The 14,535-nt window shown below is 33.5% G+C and overlaps 2 protein-coding genes across 3 annotated transcripts in view; one reads left to right on the top strand and one right to left on the bottom strand.

Annotated features, from left to right (window-relative positions):
- The window catches only part of LOC140049965 (sorting nexin-25-like), a 30,857-nt gene extending 29,145 nt beyond the window's left edge, over window positions 1-1,712 (bottom strand). For both annotated transcript variants that reach the window (XM_072094921.1, XM_072094922.1), the window contains exons 1-2: window positions 1,350-1,712; window positions 438-706 (exon numbers count right to left, since the gene is read on the bottom strand). In XM_072094921.1, coding sequence (XP_071951022.1) covers window positions 438-677 — 240 coding nt within the window. In that variant the 5' untranslated portion in view covers window positions 678-706; window positions 1,350-1,712. The remainder of the gene's footprint in view (window positions 1-437; window positions 707-1,349) is intronic.
- A 3,732-nt stretch (window positions 1,713-5,444) lies between these two features.
- LOC140049964 (glycine amidinotransferase, mitochondrial-like) overlaps window positions 5,445-14,535 on the top strand; it is a 29,136-nt gene continuing 20,045 nt past the window's right edge. Inside the window, exon 1 of the mRNA XM_072094920.1 lies at window positions 5,445-5,570. Coding sequence (XP_071951021.1) covers window positions 5,514-5,570 — 57 coding nt within the window. The 5' untranslated portion in view covers window positions 5,445-5,513. The remainder of the gene's footprint in view (window positions 5,571-14,535) is intronic.

Genomic DNA, 14,535 nt, shown 5'->3' with positions numbered 1-14,535 from the left:
AAAAGAGTTTGAAACTTGAATAATATATTCAATTCTTTTAAACTATTTGCCTCGTTTAAATGCATCTATCGGAAGAATATTAGAGGCATTGGCATAACGCAGAGGCCTCAGGCCCCTGGTTTAGGAAACCCAAGTGGCTTTCTAAGTTCCAATCAAGGAATCAAGCATTTTTAGCCATTTTCTGGATATTTTAAAGCCTGTTTTTTTTCTTTGGGCACTGCTCAGGGGCCGCCATAAGCTCCGGGGCCCCTGGGTTTAGTCAGTAAGCGCTCATAGCCGTTAAGCCACTGGGTAAAGGGTTACTTGGTTTAATCTGACAACAAGATTATTCTCTTTAATTTGAAGACTGCACATCATCACCCAATTGACGTTTCAATTATCTGAATGGAGGTATAAATTTTAAGCATGTACAAGGATTTCAATTAATCTAAACTTACCATCATTTTTAAGATGAGATCGTGAGTAGGGGATGGCAAACTTTCGACAGCTGATGGTCGTCTTTGTCTTCCAGAAGATGCAACAAGAGAAAAACCAACGATGAGCCCAGTAAAAAGTACGACAATATAGATGATTATTTTCAACGTAATTACCAGAAATCCCACTTGGTAGAGGATGGCTAACACAGCCATTGCTGCACCACATGTGTACACATTGAGAAGTTGTTTTAAGGCTTCCATTTTTGTTTCTAATTTTTTTTTAGAATTACCTAAAAATAGAGAGTTTAAATAAATATTACATGAACTAAAGCACAATAGATAAATGAATAGATTAAAATCTTTACATGCTTTTCCATTATCTACAGTACAGTACTGTTTCATGGTCAAAAAAGATCTTTGATTTTTCAAGAAATATTTAAATTAAATTAATATTCTGAAGATTGTTTGCTTTGCAATTCAAATTTGTTGATGAAAAGTCAACGCTGGATGCTTATATGTGAACGTTATGATGTAGTTTCCTAAACCTTTAACTTGGTCTTCCAAATGAAATGGGATGGCTTATATTCATTGGTAAAATACAGTTTTAAATTGCATTATTATTTGGTTTTTGTAGGGGGTTAAATTTAAAGATTAAAATGTTTTAGTATGTTTGTTTTATCATGTAACTGTACTGAGAAGCTGAAGACAAAAATACAAAATAAACCAACTTTTAAGTTTTCTGAAACGAAAAACCTATAATATAGCCTCTGGGACCCCTAGCTAGCAAGAACCTGGATGAAAGCCAGCCAGCCCTAACTAAAGTAAAAGTAAACACATTTCAAAAAGTGATCCAAAGAAATGACAGCAGGAGTCCCGAAAAATTGCAGATTTAAACTCATATATGACGTGGCAATAGATTTAATAATAACTTACTTTTGTGTGAGCCTGTCTAATAGGTAAACATTCAACGTAGACATACTACAAAAGGCTGTCACGGATCATGGAATCCTCCATGCCACACAACAATCAACTCTCTCTGTATCTCGCAGTGTGGGGTTCCCACACGATCTTTCCTGCTAGCTTGTTTCGTAATGAATGGCTGGGAACTCTAGGCCTAGGCCTGCCCTCAGAGGTACAAAATAACCTTAATGTACAAAAGTCGTTAGTGCAACAACATTAGTTTATACGTTGTTGTTCATTTAAAGCTATTAAACAGCGTATATCACCTTATAAATACACTATTTCGAGTAAAATAATACGTTTTTCAAAGCGTAGCGAAACCATGGTCAAAACAAAATAATCCGTCAGCTGAATATGGCGGGCCAATCATGCAAAATTAGACAGATAAGAATGAACGAACCACTTACCGCATACAAGATGAAAGAGAGTATATAATTGCCAAGAAATGTTTTAATTAAAAGACCAATGAGTTTTTGTTTCAGTTTCTGGATCCCAGTTTCTTTTTAAATAAATTGGTTGTGTGCATCTAAGGCATAGAATCCTTCCAAACAATATTAAAACGAATTCAATTAATTGTCTGGTGATATTACGCCAGAGTATAGGGCAACATTTTTAGTCGCGTGGACGCGACTCTATAGTTCACTATGTCGGTCAGTCTGTCTGTCTGTCTGTCGGTCTGTCGGTCTGTCTGTCGGTCCGTCTGTCGGTCCGGTATCACTATGCGTTTATCGCTTTTCTGTACTTTTTGAACTTTTTTGATGTCAACATGTGGGCATTTACGTGAAATTGTGCACCTCCTATTGTGAATGACGTTAGAGTTGCGCAACGTGATTTAAGCGCGATTTAACGATTTTCTTGTATTTAACATAGGTCAAAAACATTTTTTAAATTGAAACTTTGCAAAAGTTTAATTTATATCAGGCGCTAACTTTCTGTTGAAAAAAAATGTGTGTTTTACACAATGTTACGCGCGCACGCACATTTAAAATTTTAAAATGCGCAAAATTATTTTTTAATCAACTTTCTACGCGTTTCTTTTGAGCATGTCAAAAATTCCCTTACGCGCGCGGTGCGCACGTAGCGTTAAATACATACTTTTTTCGCGTGATTTATGTTTTTGCAGCCTTTTATAATAATTTTACCAACTTTTAAACAATTTCGACTTAAAATTACATCATATGAGCACGTCGAATTGGATAATTTGCGCACGTTTTTGATGAAAAAGTTCAAAAATTCGTCAAAATTATGCCTTTTTAGTCGCGTGGACGCGACTATAGTTCACTATGTCGGTCGGTCTGTCTGTCGGTCTGTCTGTCGGTCCGGTATCACTATGCATTGTAGTAGCACGCGACTTAATGGCTGTTGGCCTTGTATTATGTATTGTCCTGTTTTCTAATAGTAGACATAATTATATTCACAAACACAATATTATAACAAAGGAAAATCAAAATGTAATCAATGTGAGATCTCTGTTATCATTATGTGTTAACTGTTATACAAATAAAATTAATTGAATGTGGCCTACTGTTATATGATTAACTCCCTAAAGATGAAAATAATATCATACTGTATCAACAGCCGCTACTCAACATGGGTTAAACCATTCCGTAATAGGGGTAGAAAAGTTGGCAATCATAACATAAATCATCAATTAAAAAGAATGCAAGATATTTATATTTTGTGTACATTTGTAGGCTATATATTATGTAATTTTCACAGTTAGTTTTTTCTGTCATATATCTATATTTTAAGAGGGTCTCTTCTGAAATCCAACAAATGTTGATACAAAATAATAATCATTATGACCAACTTCTTAGAAAATCGTCTATAAACAACACATCTAAGTTTATACCCGTAAGTAAGACACAACCTAAGTCTAGAGGTAGACCAATTAAGCATTTCCATCCTCTCTTAGAAAAGGAGAAGCAACTATCTAATATTGTTCGTAATATACTACCGAAGGAAGTAGCATCTACATTAACACCACAAGGCTCGAGGTTAGCCCCTCTTTATGGTCTTCCCAAGACGCACAAAGAAAATCTATCTATTAGGCCAATACTCTCAGCCACTGGCACTTAGAATTTTAAATTAGCACAATGGTTAGATGAGAAGCTAAAACCATTAGCCAGCAACGAATACTCTATACCAGACATTTTTGATTTTGCTAAAGAGTTACTTCACTCTTCCCTGGTATAACGTTATTCCTAAACACTGATATTGATAATAAAATAATATGCGATTGATAATAATGATGATTATAATAACCAAATAATATTTTTAAAGATATAATATATTAACAAATTTAAATCAATAATCATATACCAATGATATTAATACTAAAGAAAAAATTAGTAATTAAACCACATCGATCATTGATTGAGATATAAAAATAAAGTGCACGGAACTATAAGCTGGATTGCACTCAACATTTGTTCCCATTCATTAAATGAGCAACAATGAAAACAAAACTTATAATTATATAGGCCTACCGGTATTTCATGGGAAATCCTAATACAATTTAACGCTGTTCAGTAAAATTACTTTAAAACTATAGGATCCAATACTGGATATAAGTTTACATTTAACTTTAAATTTCCCCAATGAAATTCATACATATACTAAATGATAATTATTTTTAAGTAAGTAATTAAGTAAGTAATTTAAGTAATTAAAATTATGATACAAGTTTATAATATAAAGAAACACTTTAGTTTTATACATAAATGAATACAAATTAGCAATGTTGAATAGAATATCAAACATGTGTATTTTTCATTAATGAATTGCTTATACCATAATTTCACCAGTAGCACACAACCATATTTATAATCAGTAAAACAACACATCAGGACTGGAACACTTAACACAGGTCACACAGCAAGGAGGATTTGCCTTTTGTTAAAACATCACAATACATGCCTTTTAACTGTTACTTTACTCTATGCTAATAATCTAGATCGCTACCATTATTAGAGCAGATAAACTGACTTTACCAAGGCCGTTCTGAAATAAATTCTAATAACAAAAGACTATCACAACAGATGCCACTTGTAATAGCTTATTGGTAACTACAGCATTGTCAGTGGTTCATACCAAGGGCCTCGAAGAGTCTATTGTTCGTGATCTGTGTTATGTAGATTTGAGATTTAATTCGTTTAATTTGAAAGAAAATAATATATAAAATTTCTCCTTAAAAAAAATAGTATTTATTCTCCATTGTTGTGGATTCCACATTGGTGTATATTTTGTATATTTCATTTTGTTATTTATATTTATTAATTAATATCTTATTATTATTTTTATTATTTTGTTTATTATTATTTTTTAAAATCTATTTTATATGTATATTTTTCTGCACTATATTATAGTCCTTTTTGTATTAGTTGTAACTTGATGTTGGTTTAAGTAGTTAATCTAAATTCCCATTTTTGTATTTTTTTCTACAGCTCACTATGTCGGTCGGTCGGTAAACACTAACTCAAATTTGAGTACGCGACTGCAGCCATGTATGGCCTTGTTTTTTAAACAAATCAATAAATCGTACCATTTAATTTTAATTTGTATGTATTTTCTATCTTTTTAAATGTTATTGAGTGACTGAAGTGAAAGTGTTGCTTATTGCTATGCGCATTGAATTTGCGCGGATCAAATATTTTACCAGGGCGAGATGCTAGTCAAAATAAAAACTGTTAAAATGGTTTAAAAGATCAATGTGCCCAAGAATTAGAAGTTTTCTTCCTGCCATGATAGGACAATACGACCACTACTTTAGGCGCGCCTACTAGTCTGAAATAGATTCGTCGGTCTTAAACTTTTACTCAAATTCATATTCATCGCATTCATTAATTGGGAAAATTACAATGGTTTTGCAATGCAAGGTGGTTGGTGTAAACATACCAAAAAATCAAATTTCTTACAGCATTGTAAGCATTTATAAAAGAATGATCTCTTGAATCAAGTAGTCAACCTACAACTACAATAACTATAGTTGTTTAAAGTACCATCACCTGAGAAATCGGATGGTTCAGTGAATTGTAAAATTCCACATTGTGATCGGCTCATCCCAATAGTTTTAGTAAACAGTCTAGTTCGGTTACCGGTCATTGCTGCCGAAGTCACTCATAAGTAAGCTACAAGATGTTTATACCTGCTGGCAGCCTTCTCAATACTACATTTCGTCAATTGGGCAGAAAGGTAAAGTAAACATTTTATATTATAGGACTGGCGTAATGTTTTCAATGGATATAGGGTGGTTGGTTACTTACCAGCTAATTTCGAGCTTTGATAAATATTTCACCTTTGGGGCCGGCTATAGGCAGTAGTAAAATCCATCGACCATGACATCACGAGTACCGTCTATTATTATAATTTAATTTTAAATTAAAAAGCACACTCATTGATATTCAGATGGCCATAACATACATGTCCACTCCAAAAATATTTTTATTATAAAGAGTCTACAATATAATTGTTATAAAAAAAAAAATACAACTAGGGCCTAATAAAGAAAGAAGATGCATTATCTTCACCAACGGCGCACCTGGTGGGAATGATATGTGCATCTCTCATAGATCAATGTATACTGCACATACCGTGGATCTTCTATTAGTAACCAACACTCTAATAGTAACCCCCCCCCCCCCCATTTCTAATTGTAACCCACCTTATAAGTCAATCTATAAAAATAACCTACTACTCTAATAGTAACCCATGGTGTTAAAATTCAGAGTCACATTATGAACACTGGTCGTTTATGATGCAGCCGTATTTTGAAAATAAGGAGAAATGCATGTTGATCGGGATTGGGGGAGGATTGAGTGATTTTGAGTTTATAAAATAAAGTCAGAGTTCAAACAAATTTGTTTATTCGTACTGTTTTATTATTTTGCTATGAGTTGCTGACCGGAATAGTTGGAGTGGGTTACTATTTTCAGGTGCCTAATTTAAGATTAGTAATAGAAACCCACTCTCTAATAGTAAGCCTAACCTTCTAATAGTATTGTAACCCACCCTAAAAAACAATCCGAGAATACTAACACAGGGTTACAATTAGAAGATTCACGATGTGCCCAATACAAATAATGAATCATCACTCGGTAATGTATCAATAATTAATTTTAATTAAAACATCATGTCAAGTTGCAACTTACCCCATCGACGGGGTAAGTTGATTCATCATGGTCAGACACAGGTTTTTTATCATTTTTATTGACACTTTTGTAATAACCTTACAGTAATAAATAAAAACATACCGATACGCCTAAATATATAAGTATATATATATATATTTTGATACTAATTTGGTTAACTAGATGGTACGCTCGCTTCGCTCGCGTACCATCTAGTTTAGTTTTAGTTTAGTTTCTTTATTCGAATTCACAAAAACACAACATATAAAAACAAAGAATGAATTCAGGGTAACACAAAAAAGTAACCAAAGGTCTAACTTATTTAAACACCATAAGAATAAACATTTACAATAAACAATAACACATGTAGTAACAATATAAATATAAATTATAATCTTTCAAGCATAACCTCTTTGAGATGTTTCCTGATATTTCTTTTGAATTGATTGATGGTTTCTGAACACTGTATCAATTTTGGCAGGTGATTCCATGACGTTATTGCCGTGTTAACAAAGGTTGTTTGGGAGTGGTTACCTATATATGGTCTATAAATTGATTGAGTTGCAAATCTAGTATTGTACTGGTGAATTACATTTGCTCTACTAATACCATCATTCATAAACGTAGGGCTTAATCCATTAATAATACGATACATGTGACAAAGTTTTATCTGTTTAACTCTTAAATCTAGTGGGAGCCAATTCAGTTTGTTTAATTCATTAGCCCCAATGTGATCCCTTGGTTCCAGACCAAGAATACATCTGACTGTCTTATTTTGTGCAGTTTGCAATTTAACTTTTAATGTTTTTTTTAATCCAGAGTACCACACGCTACAAGCATAATCATAAAGGCATAACACCAAACTATTTGCTAGTAACTTAAGATCTCTTAAAGTTAAGTACTTTCTATTTCTATATAAGAATTTTACCCTTGAGTTTACTTTCTTTATAACTGATTTACCTATATAATCTCCAGTTAGATTGTTATCGAGTTCAGGTCCTAGATAACTTACTGTCGGTTTGTTTGTGATTATATGATCATTACATGTAACTTTTAATTCTTGTTGATTTCTGAGTTTACGGTTAGATCCAAATAGAATTGAATACGTTTTAATTTGCCTAGATGCAATGACAATCTATTATCTAATAACCAAGAATTAATAGATTTTAATTCTTTTGACAATATATTTTGTATATTGGCGACACTTTTATCAGATACAACTATTGCAGAATCATCGGCATAAAGGAGCAGTTTACTACTCAATGCAGATTCCCTATCATTCACATACATTAAGAACAATAGTGGGCCCAATATTGACCCCTGAGGGACCCCACATGTTATTTTTTACCACGTTGAAAGAGTACCACAATTATCAACTACCTGCCATCTATCTATTAAATATGATTTAAACCAAACTATTGCTGTTTGGGACAATCCTAATGCTCTCATTTTGCCTAGTAAAATCTGATGGTCTACAGTATCGAAAGCCTTTTGTAGGTCTAAGACAATCATACCAGTTAAATTACCTTTATCCCAATTCTTTTTAATATGGTCAGTTAGGTGAATTAAACAAAGATCTGTCGAAAAATTTGCTCGGAACCCACATTGGAAATCATAGATAAGTGATTTAGTATTAAGGTATTCCATCAATTGGTCATGTACTAGTCTTTCAACAACTTTAGAAAAAGCCGAGAGTATAGACGCCGGACGATAGTTACCAACCACCGTTTTACTACCCTTCTTGTGAATTGGTATGACTCTCGCTACTTTCCATTCTTTGGGTACAATACCTGATGTGAAGGACAACTTAATAATATGTGTTAATGGTTTTGCAATTGCAGAAGCCCCATCTTTGAAGAATTTGGCTGGTAAAGTATCTATTCCGGTAGCTTTACTCGTCGATAATTGTGTCAAAGCTTTAAGAACATTTTCTTCAGATAATTCTATGAAAGAAAAATCATTAGGAAAGACACCTTTGCTACTGTGTTACATGCAAGGCACAAACAGAAGATAGGCAATACAATGGATAAGTTTTATACTCTAATCTACGTTTTATTCTTCAAACAGAAAAGCAAAAGATAACAAAATCAATTAAAATGATTATAAAGATAAAGATTAATTAATAATATAAAATAATTATCAAAGTATAAGATGGTGGTAACACACAATCAAAATACATAAAGAAATTCAAGACTTACAAATATAGCTGAGCCCAAGGCTAATATAAAGCTTTACTTCAGTTGTTCAAAACAGTCAAACAGACTTCTAGATACTTCAATAGACTTTAACAGCATTTAGTTTAGCTATGTCAGTATTCGTATTAGGACTGATTAAATATGGTTAATGTACCACTATTTATATTCTTATGCAGGATATGTGGGGTGATCATAATGATCTCATCAAATAACTTAAAGATGATGAAATTGGTTTTAAGATGAAATTCAAATGACATCATCATCTTAGTATGAAGTTGTTGTAACAATTTCCTTATATGGAATATCAAACAAGTGTCTCTGACAACTTGAGTTATGAGCAATCTCATAGGTACAATTACTAACAACCTGGTTACTGAACTTTGGTCTAGTCTACAACCAATATAATATATACAGTACAATACTATGGTAAAGTAATAATAATATAATAGTATAAATGTATCTCCTAACACACCCCTCCTTAAAGAAAAAGTTTGGATACAAACTTTTTAATACATTACAGTAATATGTAGTAATTGTATATAAAATCACAGAACAATATTTTATTCTTTAAAAACACTTGTGTACAACATTATAATATCAAGTTCACATTTCCTCTGCTGAATTCACATTTTGTTAATTGTTTATTTTGTAAAGTTCCTTGAAAAATGTTCTCAACATGATCTTGCTAAGTATCACTGTAGACAATAACATCATCTATGTAGCCCTCGCAGCCATTGATGTCTGCAATCACACTATTCAGGAGGCGTTGAAACGTGGCTGGTGCATTCCGCATTCCCAACGGCATTTGCTTGTATTGGTAGAGTCCGTCTGCAATCACACTATTCAGGAGGCGTTGAAACGTGGCTGGTGCATTCCGCATTCCCAACGGCATTTGCTTGTATTGGTAGAGTCCGTCATTGGTGACAAAGGCTGATATCTCCTTCACACGTTCGATGAGAGAAACTTGCCAATATCCTTTGAGTAGATCAAATTTGCCCAATTTGTGAAGACAATCATTAATGCGTGTTAATGGGTATGAATCCGCCTTGGGAACTACATTCACCTTTCGAAAGTCTGTACATAATCGGTAAGAACCATCAGGCTTTAAAACCAGCACACATGGTGAACTCCACTGACTAAAACTTGGTTCGGTTTGGAGCATATACATATCTTGTTTTAGATAGTTCTGCTGTATTATTTTAAGATGATAAGGATGTTCTTTAAGCAGCTTAGCATCATCATCATTATTGATTTGTACAGGTACATCGGGAAATGAACTGTGATGTCCGAGCACCAATTTTGTTAGTTCTGTCCTTTCAGCATCTGTTAAATGAACAAACTTAGCATCCAAATTAGCAAGGACCTCAGAATGTTGAAGTCTCAAACAACTCTCAGCATTAAGATCATAGTTACCACCATTATTATTTTGGACATTTAAGTTTAAGTCACTCTCTACCTTAGTGGCAGGGGTGATAGAAATTAGTTCAGTAGCGCTTAGAACAGAAGTCAAGTTATCTTCAGAATTTGCGCATAAAACAGAAGTCAAGTTATCTTCAGAAATAGTGCATATAGCAGAAGTCAAGTTATCTTCTGATATGACATTTTTATAAATATTAGAGTCGTCAACCTGCTCAGCAATCAATTTCTCCTTAGTCAAAGATACACGAGGCATAATGCCAGTAAACAAAGTATCGTCAGAGGGAGAATTAAACTCAGAGGCAAGGAATGTATCCCCTAAAATAACCTCATCAATTTGCTGGCTAATAGAATGCGTAATAGCACACACAGGGAACATACTAGGATCTGGGGTGGTTTCGTCCACTTTAACCATAGCCCCAGCTAAATCATTCCCTAAAACAAAGGTGACGCCCATAAATGGAAGTTCCTTTAGAACCCCAACTACTACAGGTCCGTTTATAAAATCGGACTTAATAACAATATTGTGCAATGGTACGTTAAAATACCCTAATTCAATCCCTTGCAACAAGACATCTTCCCAAGTAGAGGATCTATCAGACAAAGGCAAAATACCTTCTAAAAGCAAGGATTGAGAAGCACCTGTATCCCTAAGGATCCTAACTGGCTTGAGGTTTAGATCATCTCCAATTAAGGACACAAAACCATCGGACATGAAAGGAGAGTACCCATCAAGAACAGAGTCCGATACCAAATTTTTTAAATTTTCATTTTTCTGTTTCTTAACCAAGACCAACCCAGAAGGTTTAGTTTTTCCTTCCTTCCGTTTTAAGGCAAAACATTCGGACATAATGTGCCCTGGCTTTTTGCAATAATTGCAAATAGTACTTGGAGATGGAAATTGTTGGTCAGATTTGTTAGGAGTGTAGGTTGGTTTAGGCGGAGTAGAAGTAGTATCACTTTGAGAACTAGTATTAGGCTGGACTTTGTTTCCAGAAGACATGACTGACTGTGACTGGGGCTTTTGAATGAATGCTTGTTTATGCGTTAAGGCATAGTCATCAGCCAGTCGAGCAGCTTGACTTAAGGTCTCAGCTTTTTGCTCATCTAGATAAGTCCTCACATCAGGAGTAATACATGATTTAAACTCTTCTATCAAAATTAGTTGTCTAAGCCTATCATAATCTTTATTTGTTTGCTTAGATGCACACCAACGATCAAATAACCGTTCTTTGGTTTGTGCTAATTCAAGGTGTGTTTGGTTAGTTTGCCGTTGTTTATTTCGGAATTGTTGCCTATAGGCCTCTGGGACTAATTCATACCCCTTTAAGATGAGTTCTTTAACTACATCATATGATGAACTTTGCTCAATTGATAAATCAGTATAAATTTCTCTAGCTTTACCAGTTAGTACACTTTGTAAAAGCAAGGTCCAGTGTTCTTTAGGCCATTTAAGATTTTCGGCAATTTTCTCGAAATGTAAAAAGAATTTATCTACTTCCTTCTCCTGAAAAGGTGGCACTAGTCTAATATGTTTAGTTACATCAAATTTTGGATTGGAAATAGGTTGACTAATCCCACTAGCTAGCTCTAATTCGCGTAATTTTAATTTAAAATATCTTTCCTCTCTTTCGAATTCCAATTCCATTCTTCGAATTTCAATTTCTTTCATATTTTGTAATTCAATTTCTCTTAATTTAGCATCAATGCTTGAATCAACTTGGGAAGACATAACACTACTATCAAAAATGTCTTCCTCAACCAAATAAGTTAATAAACGACTCTTAATATCATTCTTTCGCATAGAGGATTCAACGTCCTTTAGACCTAGGTGCATAGCTAGTTTAAGCAAATCATCTTTTTTCAAACTATTAAATACCTCTTGGGTAGGGTCGGCAAAAAATGTTTCTGGTTCAAAGACCATTGTAACAGTTACTAATTTCACAAACAAATGTTTGAAAATAAAACAAATTTAACTAGGTATAAAACTATAAACCTATCGATTTAAGTTAAAGTTAAATTTAAAGTTCTTCCCGGATGACCCCCCACTTTCTGTTACATGCAAGGCACAAACAGAAGATAGGCAATACAATGGATAAGTTTTATACTCTAATCTACGTTTTATTCTTCAAACAGAAAAGCAAAAGATAACAAAATCAATTAAAATGATTATAAAGATAAAGATTAATTAATAATATAAAATAATTATCAAAGTATAAGATGGTGGTAACACACAATCAAAATACATAAAGAAATTCAAGACTTACAAATATAGATGAGCCCAAGGCTAATATAAAGCTTTACTTCAGTTGTTCAAAACAGTCAAACAGACTTCTAGATACTTCAATAGACTTTAACAGCATTTAGTTTAGCTATGTCAGTATTCGTATTAGGACTGATTAAATATGGTTAATGTACCACTATTTATATTCTTATGCAGGATATGTGGGGTGATCATAATGATCTCATCAAATAACTTAAAGATGATGAAATTGGTTTTAAGATGAAATTCAAATGACATCATCATCTTAGTATGAAGTTGTTGTAACAATTTCCTTATATGGAATATCAAACAAGTGTCTCTGACAACTTGAGTTATGAGCAATCTCATAGGTACAATTACTAACAACCTGGTTACTGAACTTTGGTCTAGTCTACAACCAATATAATATATACAGTACAATACTATGGTAAAGTAATAATAATATAATAGTATAAATGTATCTCCTAACAACTGTAAAAGACATTGACATGTTCCAAGTTATAAGTATTACTAGGAGGGTCAAGTTTGTTTACTAGCTCTCCAGCAACGTTGGTGAAGTACGAATTAAACTCTTCAGCAACTTCTTTCTTATCATGAACATATTCATTATCGATCTCAAGACTAACCTGTTTCTTGTCATTATTATTTGATTTAGAGGTTCCAAGACCTTTAAGAACTTTCCATAATTGTTTTGGTTTGTATTTATTTTCTTGAAGTTGTTCAGAATAAAAATTTACTTTAGCTTTTTTAATTTTATAATTTACACTATTTCGGAGTTTGCTAAAACCCTTGAGATGCATCACATCCTTTGTACTACGATATCTAATTAACATTTTGTCTCTTTGCCTAATATGATCTCTTAATTCGGAGTCAAACCATGGTTGATCTTTTACTTTGACCCTAACTTTTTTTAGGAGCAATTGAATCGATTATACGCAGAAACTTTGAAGATTGAACACAAGTTAAACTAATACAATCTGACCAGTCAATACTATTAAGCATATGAGTCAGTGAATCAGAACTGTAATTTTTCATTGATCTAACATCAATTGTTCTATGTATGCCAGAAATGATATTAGTCCGTTTTCGTCTACAAAACGTTAAAAAGTGATCACTTAATCCAATAGGAATTACTCCACTGGCTTTAATTTTTAAAGGATCACTGGCAAGGATCAAATCTATTGCTGAGCTATTGTTATCACTGATCCTAGTTGGTTCAGTGATAAGTTGTTCAAGACCGAAAATATTACAGAAGTTAGTCAAACATTTACATTAAAGTCTCCAAGAATAATACTTTCTTGAGCATTGAAGTTTCCAACAGTCATAAGCAGGTTTTCTAAACAGTTAAAAAATGTACCTTGTTTTGGCGGGCGATAGCAAACACCGGTTAAAATTGTTTTCGACTTCGGCAAAATTATATCAATCCATTTGCATTCAATATCCTCTCTGTCCAAATCATTTCTGACTGAGTATGAAATAGTATTGCGTATATATAAACACACTCCACCCCCTTTTTCCATTTCTGTCTTTCCTTTCTATGGAGAAATTTTCAATTTTTATTTCAGCATCATTGATTGAATCATCGAGCCACGACTCACTTATTGCAATGACTGATGCGTTCGTATTTTTTGCAATATCTCGAATTTGATCGATTTTGTTACGTAAACTTCTAACGTTAAGGTGAATAAATATCAAACCCTTACCACGAAGAAGTTTAAATTCTAACTCATTGAGCAGCCTATCCTCATTATCCAAATTGGCATTCAACAACTCCGTGTACGAAACATCAGATCTATTAATAGTGTCATCTTCAAATAATGAATCACTGAAGTTAGGTACCATACATGAGTAGCAATGCCAGTCCAAATCCGATTTGGCAAGGCGATTGTATTCTTTAACAGAGATATTCGCACATTTAATGTGGTACCACGAGTTGCATCCATCGCAGCAGATACCTCGTTGATTTGATTTTACAGATCCTGAACACAGCCCACAAGTCATGGATCACAAATTATGGGTCCAGGGTTAGTCGATATATCTCCACTTAAAACAAGAATAATAAAAGCAAGTCGTATTGCCCGTGTTTTTGTTTTTCCTCCGTGACCGTGTTTGCGTGGATATACATTTTCAAAATATGACGTAGGCAAACCGGTATG

This window comes from Antedon mediterranea, chromosome 5 (genome assembly GCF_964355755.1).
Source record: "Antedon mediterranea chromosome 5, ecAntMedi1.1, whole genome shotgun sequence".
Taxonomy (NCBI): domain Eukaryota; kingdom Metazoa; phylum Echinodermata; class Crinoidea; order Comatulida; family Antedonidae; genus Antedon; species Antedon mediterranea.
Note: the sequence above shows the minus strand (reverse complement) of the source record. Positions and strands in the feature narration are given on the sequence as shown.